General features: G+C 34.5%; 1 protein-coding gene across 10 annotated transcripts in view; it reads right to left on the bottom strand.

Moving 5' to 3' along the window:
* Positions 1–21,669, bottom strand: part of GAS2 (growth arrest specific 2) — a 148,228-nt gene that overhangs the window by 41,482 nt on the left and 85,077 nt on the right. For all 10 annotated transcript variants that reach the window (XR_005021044.1, XM_036862312.1, XM_036862313.1 and 7 more), the window contains 2 exons: positions 17,001–17,142; positions 10,513–10,620 (listed from right to left, as the gene is read on the bottom strand). Coding sequence is in view for 9 of the 10 variants with exons in the window: in XM_036862312.1 (XP_036718207.1) it covers positions 10,513–10,620; positions 17,001–17,142 (250 nt within the window). In the remaining variant the exon portion in view is untranslated. The remainder of the gene's footprint in view (positions 1–10,512; positions 10,621–17,000; positions 17,143–21,669) is intronic.

Below are 21,669 nucleotides of genomic sequence, written 5' to 3'. Positions count from 1 at the left end.
TAGTATGTTCAGAAAATCCTTTCATATATAATCAAGGGGATTTAATCTTAATAACATAAAAGCAAACTGGAAATGGAAATATATAATTGCAGTAAATTGAGAATATTCCTTAGTTTGTTCATTCATCAAATAAACTGTTGCTTTGGGAAGACTTCTCAAGTATGGTCAATATATGAAAAAAAAATCAATAACTATGTTGAACAATGTGAAAGCCATCCTGGTTTTTCTGAATTGTTTGGGGGGGGTTGTTATTGTTTTATAAGACTGTTTCCATGGTACTCTCTTCTGTCTCTCTAACAGGGGCTGGCTATTAAATTCCATGTTTTACCAAACCACATCAGCAAAGGAATAAGCAAATTAGGAGCTGCACATTAAGTACAGGTCAATCATTAGTGGATGTTGAAACGCTGAACAGCAATACTCACAACACCACATGCCAAATGACTAGATAGTCTGAAATAGAATGAATAGTATGTAGTTAAAATCATGGGCTCTGAAATCAGATATATTGAATTCAAAGAAAGGTTTTGACTCCTACAGCTGCGTGATGTTTGGCAAGTAATTAACTTCCTAATACTGGTTTCCTTATTGTTAAAATGGAGATAATAATTGCACCTATCTCAAAGAGTTGTGAGGGCTAAATAAAAGAATCCAAGGAAAGTACTTAGAAAAGCACCTGACACACAGAAAACAATCCATGAGTGTTAAATCGTATATGTAAAGAAATGTAGACAAAATAAAAGATTAAGTTTTCTCACAAACTTCTTGATAAGGAATTCAAATCTCTGGCACAGAAAAATCAACTTGAGATCTCTTTTAAAATAAAAAATGCCAAATCATTGGACTTATCCGACTCTCTAAATTGTGCTTTTTCACTACACACACACGCATGTGTACATACACACACATACATGCATATGCCACTATATAAGATGTATATATATGCAACAAACTTATCTTAGTGTCAGGAAGGGTATAGCAATGCAGAAATTGGGAATGCAGATCATAGGACCTGTGCACTTCCTCAATGAAGCCATTTAGTTTTTCAATGCTTCTGTAAGTTTAAGTAATTTTGATGTGTGGCTAGTGAAAAAAAATTGTCCATTTATTCCAGATGCAGTGGACTGGCAAAAGAAAATGATTCAAGGTGGAATAGAGTCACACATGTATTGTACAACTTAAAGGCATGCTAAAGCTTGCTAATTCAGTTGGAGATGAATAAGAATGCTTATCAGTTCAGGTAAAAGGAAGACACAAAATTTAAAAAATCTACTCATTGCTAAGTAGCTAATAATGGTAAGTTCTCAGGGAAAAAGGATTTTTGGCTTTGAGCTCTCATTTATTTATTGTTCTTCACACTTGATGTACTTCCTAACAATTCAATGGAAAGAGAATAAGTGAATTCCCTAACTTAAATAGGAATATGGAAAATGGCCCAGATACATTACTCTTTCCATTCTTGTAAGAGATATCAAATTGCATTTTTTCTTGCTTTCAAATTTGGTGTCAAATGTAGTGTTGGGTGTAATCTTGGACAAAGTCTAGTATAAATTTTTCTATGTTTAAAGGTTTTCATTCTCAAGGAATAAATGTCAGAAAGGCAACATCCCATCGCTGATTTTTTTTTACAGCGGTGGTTAATCCTTTGTTTATTTTGCATTCATCCAAGATATATGTCTTTCTCTGAAAGAAGAGGTTAAGAAGACATTAACATTTGCAAAGTCCTTTGAGAGATGTGTTACCAAAGTGTAAATTATATCCTATTAGATCAGCCTTATTGAACATGAATAAATTACAAAGAAATGAGTGTCTTGAATAGAGCAAAGATATTATTAAAAAGAAATCTGAATTTAAAGAGTTTGAATATATTTAAATTTTTGAATATGCTTGCTTTTCCTGAATTAGTGTTTAGTTTTGAGGCAGTTGGGCAAAGAAAGGTACTCAGTCTGGAAATATTCATGTGCTAGTAACAGCCGTGTTTCTCTCATCATGGATTAGAACACTATAAATGTTCTGAGATTTTACATATATCAGAGGCAAACATATCCATATTTTTCCCTAGAAATGAATATAAGCCATTAGATGGTTTTGAAATCATAATCACTGCTCCCATAAATTGCTAAATTAGATGAAATATTTATATCCTTGTTATTCAAAACAAATGAATTTTCAACATTCAACTGCTGAGTAATGGCTGTTTGTGCAATGTTTCCACTAAGATAAATGAAAGTTTTACTCCTTGCTACTCATTTAAAACTCCTTTGCATTTTTACACAAGAGCCCATTTTTCATTACCAGGAAAGGTATACAATTTGAACCATGCTACTTTTTATTCACAGTAAATCAATATGTGTCATAAGAGCAGAAAAGAAAGTAATATTACTCACTATCATTGGACCTTCCCTTAGAGCAAGTCCTAGAAGACATTGCCAGGTTGGGTTGCTATAGCAACAGAGCTCTGGTACCTCTCTTGCTTGGCTTGTTATAGTGAGTTGATTTCTACCACACAGATATAACCCTGAAGAATTTTTATGGTAAAGAAGAAATTACAAAGAATCAACAGCAATGTGTGTGACTTTTCCATTGATCTGCGATGATTTAATTCAGAACTAGTATAATGACTCTATAACATTTCAAAGCCCTTTGCTGACTTCCAATTAAATTATTCATTGCCTTTTCTTTAGGCTTCTTAAGTAGTCAGATTTCTTAAAATGTGAAGGAAAAAAAAATACCCAGACCCTTTAGAGTGTTAGCATGAAACCTGATATGGTTTTACCCAACTATGAAAATCTGCTATTAAAATGTCTTGAAATAATATTAATCCACTTAAAAATATCAACAATTAGTAAGAAGACTCAAGAAGACTATACTGGCAATATAAAAAATTATCTTTTGACTTCTTCTAAAAAGATATCAAGACAGAAAATAATGTATCTTATTTTCTTATACAGGCCATATAAGCCATTTTGAAGAGTATCTGACATACAAGTAAACACCTAATAAATATTGTTATAATTTTATTACTATCACAATACAGTCAAGCAAACAAATTATATTCTTTTCCTTACATTACATAGCACTATTGATTATGCAATTGTAATGCCCTTTGTATTCTGAATATATGTAAAGTAAAAATGATATAAGGAATACACTACTATACAGCTGAGCCTTAAACATATTGTAAAAAGTTGCAAATCCTTTTTAGAGGACTAACTAACCTTGTGAATAAAAACCTGCATCTAACGGACATGCCATAGGGAAGCTGCTTGGAATGGAGTGTGTTATGGGTTTGGGAGTCAGGACCTAGATTTTGTGTATCATACTATTTACTTGAGACCTTAACCTAAGTCTTTTTCTTTTTATCTGTAACAAAAGGATAAAAACATTTTCCCAGCTGAGTGGTAGAGGATTCAGTGAGACAATGTATATAAAGCACCTGTTACAATGCCTGGCACAAATGATACTTTTAAAATTTTAGCTGCCTTTCCTTTAAAGTTTTCCAGTCATTTCCTTGAATCATAATTTCCAAAAGGAACTTATAGGTAAAACTGAGTATAAATTCAGTATTTCTTAGAAGAACTTTGATATACATGGATTTTAATTCTGGAAAATGTAGAAAACTTTCATTTCCATATAATTCTATGTTACAAATTATTTTTAAATTGATTTGATTGATAATGTCTTTCCCAAAGTATGTTTTCATGACCCCCTAGCCCAGGATAATGCTCTGGGGGAAAAAAAAAAAGGTGGTAGAGGGACCATTTCTACAGTCAGATACATTTGGAAAATGCTACATAATACATCTCATTCTAGTGATTAATAGATCACATTAGTATATTCAACCCTCCAAGAAATCCCAGATAATCCCAGATAAATAAATCAGTATTGCTTAGTGGTAAAGAATGTAAATTCAGGAGTTAGGCTTTTGAACCTCACTTTCATCACTTATTTCCTTATAACCTGGGAAGTTACTCAACCTCTATGTTTCTCAGCTGTAAAATGGGAATGGCAACAGTGCTTCCCACACTGCAAAGAGAGGTTAAAGTGAGATATATCACGCCTGCTCAGACAGAGGCTGAGTCAATTATCAATAATAAGAGTTATTAAAGAAGCCTGTTTAAACCCATTACTATGACCTTTCTTCTTTATGAATAATATTTTTGAACATCTTCCAGAACTATAATTCCTTGGAACACGCTTTGAACAATGCTAAAATTAGGGTAGTGGTAAATTGTAATTAAGTAAAAAATTATTCATCATATTAGTGCCCAAAGCAATTAGCACCAAAAAAGTCAGCTACTTCACAACATGTGACCCCACTGGCTTGCTCTCATGCTTCTACTATCAGAACACTAGAGCAACTGTGTTAAGTGTAAAGATCTTACCCCCATGGATGTTCTATTCATTAGAGCCATTTACACCCATTTCATGCATTATCACAGATCAATTTATTGTATAATATTAGATTATTTGCATGTCACTAAAAATTGAACCTTAAAGGAAAGAGATATCAAATGATTAAAGCCTTAATGACTAGGAGAGAGAAAACTAAGCATATGGCTTACTCATGGGGTCTGCAAAGAGAAGGGACGTTATTGAGATGTTTACACATTTCCTAGTGCTAACGGAAAACTACTTGAGTGAGTTTTCAAAATGGAGAAATAAAATAGTAAAGAACAACAAGGAAAGGTGAGAGGTTCATCCCAGGAAAACTATGGTACAAGTTCATAACAAAATGCAAAGCCCTCCCTGGTCTAGACAACACCATGGCTCCAATGAACTTCCTTACCCTTGTCCAGAAGATCAGAAGCTTAGGCAAAGGACCAGAAAAATGAGCAGTCAGCTAATTAATCTGACACCTTTTAGAAATCCTTTTATTTATTCTCACATTTGCAACTGTATCAGGTTGCTGACTTCTCTTCTTTTAAAGAGTTCTTATTTTTCATCATCAGAAATAAATGCAAAACAGAAAAAAATAATTCACTCATAATTTAATGACCTCTGAAAATTAAAAACCATTTTCAATTATTCCTGTTCACTTCAAGTCTTAATCATAATTATATATCATTTCTACACGGGCATTTTTATATGTAAACACAATTTCAAAGTCTGGATTTTTTTCCACTTAACATTATATCTTCAGTTTTTTTCTCACAACGATACAGAGAAGTCTTCAAAACGATCATTCGTAGTACCTGAATGTTTATATTCTTCCATGATCAAACATGCAAGTGATTTCCAATTGTGCTGTTATATTGATACAACAAATCTCTTCCTTCATATAGTTAGTTCTTTCTTTTAGATTAGTGGTTTCAAACTTTAGTATGCATCAGAATCACCTAGAAGGCTTGTTAAAGCACAGGTGTCTGGACCCCACCCTCAGAGCTTCTGATTCAATAGGTCTGGGGTGAGGCCCAGGAATTTGCATTTCTAACAAGTTCCCCAGTTTTGCTGGGAACCACTTTTAAAAATTACTGTTAGATTATTTACATGGAATATTATCATTGTTGCATTGGGGTTGACAAATCAAATAGTATAGACATTTTCATGGCATCTAACACATATCTCTGAAAACCTTCCTACAAGCTTATTCAGCTTTATATTGTCAGGTGACTTCTCAATACTTGAAGCCCGGGTAGATACCAACTAACTGAATGAACAAAAGAACAAAGGAAAATTCTTACTTCTCTCCTCCTCAAAATCATAACATTAGGCTGAGATTCATCTATTTACATTTCAAAGATACACAGCATGGCTAAATAGTAATATCCAAATCTCTGTTACTACAGACATCAGCAAGGAGGTTTTATCATCACTCAAAAGTCAGTGAAAAATAGCTGTTATATTTAAACCTTGGAGGAGAGTAAATCTGTATCTGTACCACACAGTTAGAAATTAGCTGCATTTAGCTTTGTCCACCAGATAGTTCAAAAGCAGTGTTGTTCATTGGAAGGTGCAGGGCAAAAATCTGGCTGTGAGAAATTGTGTTTGATAAACTAGAAACAAGAGAATTCCCACTTTAGCAGGGGATTATTAGCATATTTGCCTAAAAGCCACTGTCAGAAATCTTGAAGGTTTCCCCTCGTACTAACGGATCCTTTATATTGGGTAGAGATTACTCCTTCACCTTTAAATGGAGACCTGTGCATATAAACAAACATGTCTACATGAGAATATAGATGCATCTACATAAGTAACATTAGATAGCCATGTATGCAAGGTATCTATTCATACATTGGTTTCTAGAAACCCACAGATAAAACATATGCTTAGCAAAGATATCATCTGCAGAAATGTCTTCTGGACTCTTTCTCTGTAATCTGCACACATTCTTAATTTTTTCATTCTTTTGTGTTGTTATTGTGTTGATTTGAATGCATAATGAGAAAATGTGTTCATATATATGATAACCATAAAACCATACATAAGTCAAGTCATTGGGTGTTGCCAACAAACTTTGGAATTTGGTTAGACATATAATTGTTAACTCTGGCTCACGTTAAGAAGAGTAAATCAGGAGTAATTGTGTTAGAGACTTATTAATAGAATCATGTATTTATGACTTTCTAAGGGGTAGTGTTTTCTATGTCAGTGTTTTTTGGTGATTGTGCTCTCTTTATTTTATTTTTTTTTAAACAGTAAGCAATTTATTATAATGTTAAAAATAAACCTGCCATACAAATCAGGCTTTGCATTCCTAGGTATTTACCCAACAGAAATTAAAGCATATGTCCTTACAAAGATTTATACATAAATGTTCATAGCACCTCTATTTGTAATAATCTCTAACTGGAAACAACCCGAATGTCTTATTGATATAAGTGAATGAATGGACAAATTTTAGTGTATCCATATAATGGAATGCTACTTAGCAATAACAATAAATTATTAACACAGGCAACAACATTGATGAATCTTAAAATAATCATGCTGAGTGAAAAAAGCCAGAAAATAGAGTGTATACTGTAGAATCCCATTTATATATATATATAAACCTTGATAAAATGCAAACTAGTGTGCTCTCTTTAACTAAAAGTAAGTCAACATTCTTAATAGCTTGAAAGGACCCTAAATTGTTTTTTTGCATGGATAGGTTCATTATGACCACAGGAAGACACGGCTGCTCTCAGGACAGACAGAAAACTAGGAGACAGATGCTAAGATACCATATGTATTTCATTTTATGAAATAATATGCATAAATGTATCCACTTACTATGTACTATGTCGTAAATATGACAATATTTGGAAGTCTTAGCAAAGAGGACAAAGTTTAAAATATGCCAATGTTAAAAATGCAAACTTAAGAAACCCAGAACAGCAACACAGATACCATGAGGCGATCATTCCCCTAGTGTGTCTGAGAATTTGACCAAAGGCACTCTCTCCTTAATTCGGGTGTTCAAAGAAACTTAAAGTTAAGATTTTAGCAGCAACAACCATCTAACTATCATTTGAAAATCAATACCTCTTAGTTTTTTTGACTAATAACTGCCAGTTCCTTATAATGTGTTAGTGCAGAATGACAATCAATTAAATATAGCCCCTGCCACAAATCCAAAAGTACTAGCCAAAGTATGCACACATCAATGAGACATTTCTAGTTCATCCATTCAGTGCAGAGAAAAAAATAGGGAAAAATGTGTGTTGAAAGGTGTATATGGCCTGCCTGTGAAATTTCAATTCCTGAACTCCAGGGAATGAGAGGTAAAAAGTCTCTAGGGATAACCAGATACAAGAAAAGTTTTGGTAGAATCCCTTTACTCCATCAGGGTAGAAATGGACCCCTGACAAGCCAAAAGATAAGAACTGAAATGAAAATATATTAATGGATATTTTCCCTTTTTGACAAATAGTTTCTATTGCAATTTAGGCAGTAATAGATACTTTCTTCTAAAAAAATTAAGATTTAAAAAAATGGGTCAATTTTAAAGTGAAATCTACTGTAAAAAATAGTACAAATTAAAAAAAAAATTTTTTTATTGTGGTAAAAGTCACATAATATAAAACATACTAGTTTAACCATATGTAACTGTACAGTTCAGTGGCACTAAGTACATAAAAAAATAAAATAAATAAAATAAAATAAAATAAAAAAGAAAAGCTGATGGGGCCTGAACTAAGGCTGTGGCTTTGGAGAAGAGGTAATTAGAATGGTTGCTTCCCTCAAAACTGATGAGATTACAAGAAGGTAGGAGGGTTTCAAAAAAGAACCAAAGGAGAACAATAAAAGAATGTGTTGTTATTCCACAGGCAAGGTCATGCTCCTCTGAGATCTTTAGCCCTTTGTTGGGGGAAATGACTGAATGGGCCCTTTGGTTACACAAATGTAAAATAAAGGTATGGTCTCTCCACCAAATGGGGAAGTTTCCACCAAAAAAAAAAAAAAAAAGTACAAATTATATGTGGGTGGAGCAAAATGAGAAAAAGTGAATGACTAAAATTCACTAAAACACTATTTTAAGACATCTATCACAGCAACATGATGCTATAACTTGCTGGGCCAATCAGTGAATAACCACATTACAGTCAGTTCTCTTACTTCAGGCTTGCCTGGAACTATAGAAGCATGAAAAACTGCACATTATGTTCTACTGTGGTAACTGATATTAAATTCAAATGCTATCACTAAGGAATTTGATGTAATTTTCTTCAGTAAAGTGAGTCTCAATTCCTTTATAAACAATACATGCATAGATTTCACCAAAAGGAAACTATTTACTGAAAAGAAAAATGGAACATCAAAAAATATTTTAAATGTTAAATATGATACATTTATGTTATTCACAAATATAGGCATCAAATTCTTTGACAGTTGACTAAATATGGAAGACCAGATACAAATAAATATAAGTAATATATATTTTTGCCTAAAGATATTAGGTTACATTAGAGGGAAAAACATCTAATTTATTAATCATGTGTTTTGTCAACACTTCCATTACAAAAAAGAATAATTGTTTAAATAAATAAAAAAACCCTATGTTTTGATTCTAAGCTCCAGGGCTTAATAGTCTCAAGAAGCCTGAGCTTCGGTTGAGAAAGGCCAACTTAGTAAAATTTAAACACATCTGTGGAGGTACTACTAAATCACCATTTATTAATGTGTTAAAGCAAAAGCAGGCTGGTTGGCTAAAATAAACATGTATGTTATCCTTGTAACAAAGAACAACAAGTGATGACTGGGCCAATTGTCTACTCTAGGGAGGCCATTCTCCTAAACTGGTTCTCAAGCCCCTAATAATAACATATCATTATATCCCTTTCATTACCTTTCCAAAGCAAAATAGCAATTATTACCTGAACATTTTTTTAGATCAATAAACACTGACCTAATGTTAGATTAAAACACAAAATGATTGACATTATTTTTGAAGCCTAATTATAATTAAACTTTTCTTTAAATTACATCTTGTAGAGCCTTAAAAAATTGTCGTACAAATAACTTTCAGTCAAAAGTGGTCATTAAAAAGAAAACTTTACACTGGAAAAAATTTCTACTGGGTCATCATTGATTTGAGTATGTTAAGAATGTTCACTGATTGTATTAGCTGTACACATTCAAATTATTCAGCTCTACAAAATAAAATAAAAAGGAAAATATTTTAACTTATTCAAATGACAAGACAATACAGCTTCTCAGAATCATAACCTCTATTCTTTAGGAAATGACTAAAAATAAGATAGAAAGACTCATTAATTGCAGATTTCTAGGAGTATATCAGTGCTTTATTTTTCACTTTCTTATTTTTGAAAAGAAGAATTCTTGGTCTCAGGAAAAGCAACAAATGTATTTTGAGAGGTTAAATTCTCTTGATTATTAACAAAACAGATCACAGCCTGAAATGTTACTTTATTGAGCCAATAATTACAGTCAAGAATTGTTCATGACATCTAGTCAGATTTTTAATTAGGATGGTTGTAAAATGGATAGAGGCCACCAAATCATTCATTGGCACAGGCCCACGTTTCTTTATTCTAACCCAGAAAACCAGTAAAAAAATGGCAGTCATCATTTAACCATGCCGTTGTAATGAGTTTTGACTCTCCTCATGATTTACAACCCAAACTTTTTGAAAAGTCATGTTCAAATAATTTGAAAGTTATCAGGACCTATAGGTTAATCATTTCCCAAACTTGAGATATGGAAAACCAGGGCAGAATACTGTTTTTATTACCCATTGAGGTGGATTTCCTTCCTTTGAAACTAAATGCATAGACAAAAAAGGAATTTGTTTTCTCTTCTTTTCCTCATTCTATTTGATTTCTATGATCTGTTTGGGGTATACGTTTGTGTATACATAAAAAAAGATAAAGTTCTATTTATTTAGCCCTCAGTGATAATTATGTATGATAATAAAAAATTTTCATACCTCATGTCTTCAAATCCAATTGTAAGCACCATAAGGGAAGTTCCTGCTGAGTTACTGGTCATATTTTCCCTGTAACCTGCAATTTAAGTCCTGTATATGCTCTGAAAGGTCAAGCTGTCAAGTGAAAAGTAAAACTTTACCCTAATGAAGAGGATCTTTTCTCCCACTCGGTATCTTCCTTGCGAGAGCCTCTCCACACAGAACTTGCTCGGGCATTTGCAAGGAGGATCTTCAGAAATCCGTTTCACCTGAAATAGAAGAGCAGGCAAGTTCATTCTCCTTAATCAGGTTGCATTTAGATTAATTTGTTCCACGGGTTCAAAGGCCCCTGAACCATGAATGCTTTTAAATTTGTTCTATATCAGACTATGGACATGATGTGAACATAGACATATCACATTAAATCTTAACTATGTAAAGGTCAGGCCCTTGAAGGCACTTTGTGAAGGCCAGTAGCTGCACTAAGGCATAAGCTGGATGATGACAATGATAATGATGCTGGAGGATAATCACAAGCAAACCAACCGGCAGCGTAGGGATGACGAGCTGGGTTCTCATGTTTAGAGGATTAAAAAGATCACGTACATTGGATTGTCAAGATAAATATATTGAGAACTCGAATACAAGGCACGTTAACATAGTCTATTATGATGAGGAAACATATAGACATAGTCTATATGTTTCCTCATCGTAACTTTAATATTAATTTTACCCATTTTCAAAATAAATGAGAATGTTAAAATTATTATTATTTAAAAATGAGACTATTTAACCTTATTTTGAACCCTGAGACTTTCTTTAAGGAGTCATCTCTAATTCATCCAGACTAATCCAGCAATTCACTCCTCAGTAATTCCCACCTGCCAAAACCTATTTCTGTAGCAGTATCTTACAATTTATATGTATTTTATGAATCCATGTCTGAATATCAGATTTTCCCTATTTTATCTATGTCTGTACTCTTTACAAAACACATACACTAAATGATAAGTGCATAATGCTTGTAAATAGTTGTGACTATTAAAGACAATGTTTAGTCCATGATTTTAGGAATAAGGTTTATTTATTTATGTTTTCCTTGGTTGGGAACCTGCCATGCTGTGTCTCATAACTGTCCTCTCTTCAACTAACCAACCAACCAAACAACCCAAAAGAATAATATGTTGTGTTCTGAGTCAAAATTTCCATAGAAGACAGATCTAAATAATGTACAGCCTACATTTGAGAAGCTAGACAGAAAAAATTTAAATTCTGAAGGGATTGGCTTGGACACCCCTAACCCAAATTCTTGCCTCCACAAAGATATGATTCCTAGAGTTTTGTCATCAAAGCAATTCAATCATTTCATCAAATAATTCAATGTCTGACTTCAATCAGTCTTCCACTAAGAAAAAACTGTGGGAAGAGTCACGCAGGAACTCACTTGCCTGTTGGAGTAAAGGACTTAAGCATCTTGGTTTCCCTAGAATAAGCAAGGTTCCAGAAAGTATGGAAGCATAAGACACTAGAGGGGAAAGCTAGAAAGAGTGGGGGAATCCTGAAGCAAAACTTATATTAAGATAAGTTTGGATAAATAAATAAATAATAAATGGATAAATAAGCACAGGGACCTACAAAGGACACAGGAGGGAATTAGTGTGACAGATTAAGACTGCATTCAAAGAATTTTAGAGATGGCTTTCATTGAAAAAGTAAGGGGACTGTCTAACATCGTTATATGAGTGAATAGGCCCATGTCTTTGAGTTCTGAATTTTCCACACCATATGATACTTGGGCCATAGATATATCCACCCACTCCCCCAGTATTAATAGAATCCTATCCCTAGGGATTCCCTTCTATAATGCAGACCCACATTCTGGGGTGGGGGTGAGGTCACAGGACCAATGAATGTGTGCTGTCTTAAGTGTTGTAAGTGTTCCTCTATGTGTATCTCCTTCAATATGTATTTATAGACATATTTTAAAAATATAAATGTGAGGAGATATGGGGATACATGTATATGTATAGCTGATTCACTTTGTTATACAGCAGAAACCAGCATACCATTGTAAAGCAATTATACTCCAATAAAGATGTTTAAAAATAAATAAATGCTAAAAAAATATAAATGTGTGTGTGTATATATATATATAAATATATATATATATAAAAATTGTGTTTATTGCATACCATTGCTAGAAGCAGTACAGTTTTCCTTAGCACCACAATAATTCCATGAGAAAAGAAGGAAAGGAGGGAGGGAGAAGGACTTTGGCCACCCTGAAAAAAAAACTACAGTCAGCATCATAAAAGCACATGGCCCAGACTTTAGGAGAGTCATGCCTGGCACAGCTTTACCACGATGTAGTAACTGAGCAGACAGTAAATTGGTGTTCAAGTGGTTCCTCTGCTAAGAAATGACAATCACAAGTATGGATGGAAAGTATTTCCATCTTGAAGTGTTTTTAGACAAAATACAGAAACTATTGGTACCAAATGAAATAAAATACAAGAAACACTTTCTCAAGTGGCCTGTCCTTCTCTAATGCCTTCCTAAGCTTTGAAAATATACTTGCTTTTTAAGATCAAGGGCTTTTGTGTGGCTATGTGAGAGCTGGAAGCAGAAATGGAAGAGACAAGGCCAGGCTGTGGGGAGTTAAGTAAACAGTGACTGATGACATCTTGCTTCTTACATTACCTTGGGGTAAGTCAGTCTGGCAGGTGTTCTGATTTTGGCCAGGAACCCAGCCAGCTTTCTGTTGAAATGGGATTTCAAGAGGAGCCTGATTACTCAGAATTATACTATCTCTCATCCCCAGACTGAGGAAGTTGATGGAGAAGAGGAAGAAAGTAAGAATGGCTTCTTAGAACTGTATTCAACTCATTGTGTGGGAACAGGCTGAACACGAGGGCACTAAACCTGACCCCATCATCTTATCACAGCTGAATCACTCTATCAGGACATCAGGGGAATAAATTAATCCGAATGGACTCCACTGTGCTTCTCTTACGATGTCTGGCTTGATTAAAGAAGGTGGGATGTATTATCCACATAAAAGGTCACCTGTTTTGTTTTTCAATTTTCCACAATTCTCCTAAGTAGCAAACAAAGAAATGTGAGGACACATTGAAAGTTTCAAAACTGGCAGTTATTGTTGAAACTGTTCACTGGAATATGACATCTTAGCACGGGAATGCGTCTCTTTCTTTTTCTTTTTCCTTTACTCTTTTCTCCATTTTTTTCTTTTTTTTACTCCCCTTCTTTACTCTCCTTCTTTTTTTCCTCTTTTTTTTTTTTGATGTAAATAATAACTTTGCCAGAGTAGAAATAGCCAATAGTATTAACTAAACACAGGAACTTTGCAAGCAATATTTTATATCCCTATTCTAAAGAACATGTTGGAGTATATGAATTTCAACTCCCCAATGGCTATATATGCCTCATATGCAGTGAAGCAGTTGCCATAGGAACTATTTCCTTTTTATATCTGACATATGAAGCTCTGATTTAAGCCATTAGTGAGGTTCATATGTTTTTTCTCTCTGTTCCACTGTCCCTGAAATAAAACACTCAGTGAAAAACTATCACTTAAACAGAATGCAAATATTTCAGTGCAATTTCCCCAATGTAGAATGAAGAAGACTGTAAGAGGCTTCTGTGGCCAAAGAAGCATGGAAAACTCCAGGTTAAACAAGATCTTGTTATGGAACTCACTAGTGCCTTTGATATACCAGAATGCATTGCCAAACTCTAGGTAGGGACTATAGTAAGTTGTATTTCTCAAACTAACCTAACCATGGAATTCTTTTTCCACGGGTCATCTGGTGGTGTGAGTGTTTGATTAAACATTCAAACTAGCATGAGAAGTGCTAGTTTGAAGGCTGTGAACATAGTATTCTAGCTGGCAACAGTATAGAAATATCTGCTTAGAACATTTCCTACATTCAATGAAAACCCCTTCACTATACAGATGGTTATGTTCCCAAATCCTGACAAACTTTAAAGCTTCTCTGAAACCCCCTTCATTGCCTCCAGCTAAGAGAACAGAACTTGGAGTAGGGAAGAACAACCACAGAGTGACAGTCTTGCCATTTTGAAGAGAGTCCCTATCCCATCTACCTCTTCTGAACTGGAGTATAGGTAAAACTTTTCCAAAATCCCTTTCATCGTTGTTTCACCACCTTTTCCCTCCTGTCCTTCTTCTCCCCTTCTCAAGGATGAGGGATAGCCACATGTGAGACAAGCTGGTGAAGAAAGGGAACCATTCTAACTACTTTTCCCAGGCTCATGGAAATGGTTTCAAGGGGCAACATCTCCTCGCTCTGCAAAGCTACAGCAGAGCTGAGAAGTGCACATATTTCCAGAGCACATGGCCATTCCAGATAAATAGAAAAAGGGAGAGTCTTTTTTAAACTTTGATTACCCACATTAATAATTTATCCAATAAGCATGGTACTAGATATAGCTGAATAAAATATGGTCCTTTTCTTTGAGAACAAGGACCATACCTAGAGAAGAATAGGTATGTATGCCCAATAAGGTAAACACTTCATTAAATATATAAAAGTACTTGAGGTACCAAGGACAAATTTGTCAATTTTACCTGGGATGAGAGATGCCAAGAAAAGCTTTCTATGGAAGGCCACACAACCTGAATTTTAGAAGATGAAAAGGTGTCTAAAAGTAGATTTCAAAGATGAGCAGTGTGAGGAGGCCAAGTGAGGAAAAACACAGGGTATAAAAAATCCTTGGGAGTCTGGGATTAGAGTATAGGTTTACAATAGATCCATCAGAATGCAAGAATGAATCCATAGGGCAAAAAGTCTGGGAAAGCCAAAATGGGCCACAACATGGAGGGCTTATGTGACACATACCTGAGTCTGGGCTTTACCCTGGATATTATAGAGCCCCTGTACAATTTTAATCAATTCTGAGTTGCGTTTAGGTTGATCATTCTTATAGCAATAAAGTTCATGGAGAAGAATTTCAAGAACAGAGTGGTCAACAGTGTCAAACACCAGAAAGTGGTCTCATAATTTGAGGACTAAAAAATTCATTTGATTCAGTAATTCATTCATTAGGAGGTTAAGGGTCAGACCTCTGACTCTAATGCATTAAAGGAAGAGAATGGAGGTAACAGCTGAGAGGAAAAGGACTAAGATCAAGCATAGTAACCCCAGAAAAACACTTTTATGAGAGAAAGACTAAAAGGAAGATCTTACTCTAAAGTAAGTCTAATCAAAAAAGTATAATTGAGAGAGAAGAAAAAATTGTTCTCATCAATATATAAATAATGTGCCATTATCTACTATTAGTACAATGTTATTCAATTACCTTACAAAATAAAAATGAAACAGCAGGATTCAAGACATGTGACTGATCCTTAAAAACATTCCTGTGATTTTAAAATCCTTTTAGGTGTATTACATTAAAATGCCCTGCCTATCCTTTCATTTCTGAGTGGATTGAACAAAGGAAAACTAAATTAAACTGGTATTGGATAAGATACCTTGATGGGCTAAGTTTATGTGTGCTACCCTTAGCAGAAATGCGAATTCTCGATCGGTCAGACAAATTGTTATATTTCTGCTCATTTAAATCTGCAATATAGGTTATAGTGTCACATGGAAGAAAGAAAAGATGGGGGAATCTTTCTTTCTGCATCCTACGGCACCAATCAGCAATTTCCCCTGCTCTTTTCAGCTCAGACCCTTGGGAAGGAAACTCTCAGCTACAGGCTAGCTGTCCTTTTCAATCCTGCCTATTCCTTATAACTGGCATTATGGTTGGTGCTAGTTTCTAAGAACTCTCCTTGTGTATGTGAGACATACTTCAGTCTGACATCCCCGCGGTTTCCATTTTTTATAAAACCCATAGGTTTTTGACATTTACACTCAAGACATATGTGCTGGGAAGTAAATGCACACACATGACACACTACTTAAGAGACAACAGAAGTAGCCAGAGAATTTTATTTCATCCTGTTTACTGTTACACCCAGAATCTGTTTTCTGTAATTATGAGGGTATAATGAAAATATTTCCTAATCTGCCAAAGACGGTGACTCCAGCACTCTGAGGGATGGTGACCTCAGAGAGTTAGACAAAATTAGGTTGGAATCTAAGCTCCTCTCTTCCTCTCAGCAGGTAATTCAACTTCAAGTCTCAGGTTCCTCAATAAGAAACCTGCCCTAAAGATAACAAGAGCACTTGAAGAATACTGGCAGAACCCGGCCCATAGCAGGCAGTCAGTAAAGGGCAGTTATCTTCTCCATGGTATTATGCTTTTCCTTCTTTAAAAATCCTCAAGTCCCATGCCTCAGGCTTCTTATCAGTGAATAAGGAAACAGGAACCAATAGTATCAAGGCTTAAGTGTTTTCAAAGACAATTTTCAGGAGGTTGACTTATTATCCTAAAATTTTAGATACTACTCAGCAGAATTAAATGACGCTTTATTTTAAATAAGTGGCTCAGTTTTGAATCTCAAAATAAATTGCAGGACTATAAACTTCCTCATAGGATTTTAAAATAAATTTCAATAACATTGGAATAGGTAAAGGTTAGACTGATAGAAAATTGTACAGAATGAGTTTTGAAGTTCAAAAAAGACCAAGCGTTGATAAGAAACTTGACCAATTTCACTTACTGCATCATCCAGTAAGTTTCCCGTACTCTTTTTTCCAGAAGACTTTGATGAAGGAGAAGGTGAAGGAGAAGGGGCAGAGAGTGTTTCTTCTTGTTCAATTTCTTTTTCCAATTTTATCAAACCAGGAGGCTCCACACCATACCTTTTTAAAAGACACCAGATCAATACACATGCATAAGTGGTAATAATGATACACTGGCCATATGTTGCATTCAATTATACCATAGGACCAAATTGCTGACTTTTCAAAACAACATTAACTTTTCTCTGGCATTGAAATAGTATGTTCTTAAATTGGCACCCTTTTAAGCAGGGAAAAACACACACACCCCCATACATACATACATATATATTTATAGTTACATATACATATGCATATATGTTTACATCTATATATGAACATATAAATGAATAGATGCATAACATACTAAAAATAAATTAAAATACTCCATATAATATATTAATGAGTCAATAACATGAATTACCATATTAATTTAGTCTTCAGCTTTCAGATTTACTAGCTTTAATGATATTAGTGCTATAATTGAACTCCTATTTTGAATATAAGCTTGTTAAAAATGGAAATAAAATCAGAGTCAGAGTCAAGTTGAAAACAGCAATTTCCCCAAATAAATGTCCTTAAATGAATTAACAGAGAAGAAATTCACTCTTACTTGTATATCTTTATGGATCCAGAACAAGGTAGAATGGGTAATACAGTACATTGGTTATGCTTTTAAGAACAACATAATGAAAGCATGTACAGTATTACTGAGAAAGAAAATGAATAAAGAAACAAAAATAATTTAGAATAACAATATGTTAAAAATTATGTGTTGTAAATTATAAATGCCACAGCAGTTCAAAGACAGAGATGTAGTTGTTAACAGCATTCTTATCTCCCATATTTTTCTTAGGCTAAGTTTAAATTTGGTTTGGTTTCCTAGATGCATATCAATTGTACCTAGGTGAAGGAGGCCAAAGATAATTCCAGAATTTGAGAATTGGGAAGGATCTTTGGGTTCATGTAGTTATACCCTTTCATTTGTACAGAATAAATAAAACAGATCCAGAGGAAATATAGAACGAGCTAGGAACAGAATAAAGATGCAAATCTAGGTTTTCTTACTTCAGGTTTTCTCTGACATTTTAATCAGGTGATCACATGTTAGAAAGAAGAGGAAAAAGTCACTTGGAAATTTTTAAAAAATAGGCTGTGGATTACCTACAAAGTAAATAACCTATATAGAGAGAATAAATATGTTGGCAATATGTCTAATACCTTAGAGTGAGTGAATAGTATATTAAAACATCATTAAATGTAAAAGCTTAGGTTATCGTCTTCCTGTTCTAATGGCTTGTTATTTTAACTGACATCATCACACACGTCAGGTGGCCTTTGAGAGCTGGAAAACTTATATCAGAATTCAGTACGAAACAGTTTAAGCTGGCACAACTCAATAATTGCTGTTTTGCTAACTGCCTCTAGTGAACAGAGTAATTTTTAGTTACATAAATCAGTAGCTAAAAGACTTTAGGCACTATTTATCACATTTCAAACCTTTTATACAGATTAGCCAGTTAACAGGACATTTGTAGAAACATGCAATAGACCTCAGATTCTATAACAGTAGAGACTGTCTGATTCACAGCATTCCTAGCAGCCAGTGTAGATCCTGGCACACAATAGATACTTAATAGCTACTTTTTTTGAATGCAAAAAATTTCCATATTCTCATATAACAATGAGTTCAGGCTCCAAAGCTGAATTAGATTTCATTGTTTTGGATCTTTAAATGCATATCACTTTAATAAAACATATCGACATTAAATGTAAATAAGTGTTTTACCCCCAAAAAATGTTCTTCTAGAAAACTTTAAACCCTATTCAAAACCAAAATACATTTTTAACTTTCTAGTACTCATTAATTACACTTAACTCAACCCAGCATCTCATTACTGTTGACAAGTACCAGTAATATTCACTTGAAGATTTGGGTATCATTCTTCCCTGAGGCAGACTTGAGCTAACTATGCCATTAACCTACTCTTTAGATTTAGCAAATCACTTAACCTCTAAGAGTCTGTTTTCTCTCAGGAAAACACAGATGAAAGTGGCCTGTCCTAGAGGTCTGATGTAGCAGGAGAGAGAGAGAGAGAGAGATAGGGAGAGGGAGGGAGGGGAGGAGGGAGGAAGAAGAAAGTTAAAAGAGCAACTGTTACTGAATTCCATGTGTCTGGAACTTTTGGGCATCTTGACATACATTATTTCCGAGCCTCAGCTTTATTTCACTGTAAAATGGAAATTCTAATTCCTGTGTTTTAATACAGTTAGAAGGAATTAAAACAGTATCCATTACACTCCCAGTACAGTGTCTGACACATGGCACCACCTCCGAGACGGCTGTTGATAACTGATGTATCAAAGCTTGCACAACCAGGAAACTGCAGCATTGAGGTCCTTTTGCCAAAGTTTTAACTTTTTAAAATATACCACCCAATGAAATTATGTAACTACATCAATTAACATCAAAATTAAGATGTAGTGTTATTACTATTGTTATATTATTACTATTGTTGGTATCCTTTATAAAAAAACTCACCGCTTTCTTTAAATTAATTTTCCTAGAATTGTAGGATGGCAGGAATATCTCAGTGCTGGAGCATAGCAGAACAAGTTATAAATTCATTTTTGCTGCTAACTCGCTGGATGAACTTCAACAGGCAACCCTTTTTAATCCCTCTAGACTTATGTGAATTCTTAGTTCCATCATGGTATAACATTTTGCTACATTTAATGTTCTCAAGGTAATAACATAAACTGGGCAGTGAAGCTAGAGGAATTTAACATGCTAGAATTCACAGCCACTTAAAAGTCAATCATAAATGAAAACATCATATTTGAAAGTATAAATTGGGTCAATTGGAAAATATGATTTCATTTGTAATTGAAGGTGGATTTATACCACCTTTCAGGAGCAGGCTGTTTGGGTTGCACAATTTTTTCTTTTTCTTTTTCTTTTTTTTAACAAAGTGAAATAATAAGAAATATGTTATTAAAAAGTAACAACAAGCTCCACTCCATGTTGAATACAAAACAAAATTTGAATGAAGTTGGTAACAAAGTCATACATGGAAAACTTTGCCCTGGAGATTTTTCTTTATCTGGGAATGCTGAAAATTAGCTATGCCACTGAACATAGAAAATCAACACTAAGCCCCAAATTTCTGCTTAAATTGGCTTTTGAATACTTCAAGCTGCCTAAGGTACAGTCAGCCAATCCTGAAATACACACTTAGATGTGATTCATTGGCTTCCTGTCTGTCTGGAGGTGTCAACAGTCTGTAAATCATGAAATTCCCCTTGGGTTGGGGGCCTGCACCTGAAGCCAGCTTAGTTACCAGTAGGTCTTTTTTCTGCTCTCCAAAAGGCTGCTTCGGGCTTCCCTGGTGGCGCAGTGGTTAAGAATCCGCCTGCCAATGCAGGGGACACGGGTTCAAGCCCTGGTCCGGGAAGATCCCACATGCCGCGGAGTAACTAAGCCCGTGCGCCACAACTCCTGAGACTGCGCTCTAGAGCCCACGAGCCACAACTACTGAGCCTGCGTGCCACAACTACTGAAGCTCGTGTGCCTAGAGCCCGTGCTCCACAATGAGAGAAGCCACCGCAATGAGAAGCCCACGCACCGCAACGAAGAGTAGCCCCCTCTCGCCACAACTAGAAAAAGCCCACGCGCAGCAACGGAGACCCAATACAGCCAAAAATATATAAATAAAATAAATAAATTTATAAAAAAAGCAAAAACAAAAAGACAATATACTTTATAAAAAAAAAAAAACAAAAAAAAAAAACAAAAGGCTGCTTCATTCTGGTTTCCATGATTAACTCTATACCATTCTACATTTTGATTTTGTTTATAAGGTTTTCAAAAATTTATAGTGTTTTCTATTCTTGTCCAACTACAAGATTTCAAAGCTTTGCGGGAGAAGGGGCAACTGTTGCTTTCAAACTGAATAAGGGTCAACTAAAGATAGCAAGAAGGTTGAATCCACTAAAACCAAATCTTTGCATCTGTATACCCCAGTGATGTGAAAGTAGGGGGAATACTGAAAGGGCAATATCATATTATCATTTTTTGGTCTCATTTCAAAAATGCAAAGTGCTAGGGAAATGGTCTTATGGTTAATAACTTTATGATGAGATCTTAGAAATGGACTTTTCATTTTTCTGGCACAGGATATAGCTTTTGAGATTGGTCTAGATGAAATAATTGAGCCCCCAAACTAAGCCCTGAACTAGAAAATTTACTCAAACTATTTACTAGACTATAATTTTCAAAGAAAAGACATCTGGAGCCTATTTTACTAGAGTTGGAGGGATAAAGTTTAGAAACTCCCCCTTCTTAAGGCATACAACAGATAGTTTATAGATTCTTGCAAGATGGTTTTTGCCCCATTTTTTATTCTGTTTTAAAGTTATTTAAAGATAGATTTAAATTTGGATGGAAATTTCACTCATATGAAAACAAATTTTATTCTTAGCAGTCAGAGTCAAGCTCTTTAAATAGGATGAGTTAATTAATAAGCCTTGTATAAGAATATTTTCTTTTAAGTAACATTTCATTAAGTCATGGATTAAAATAGGAGACTAACAAAAATATTCACAAAG

Source organism: Balaenoptera musculus, chromosome 8, assembly GCF_009873245.2.
Source record: "Balaenoptera musculus isolate JJ_BM4_2016_0621 chromosome 8, mBalMus1.pri.v3, whole genome shotgun sequence".
NCBI classification, from domain to species: domain Eukaryota; kingdom Metazoa; phylum Chordata; class Mammalia; order Artiodactyla; family Balaenopteridae; genus Balaenoptera; species Balaenoptera musculus.
This window is presented reverse-complemented; position numbering and strand designations above follow the sequence as displayed.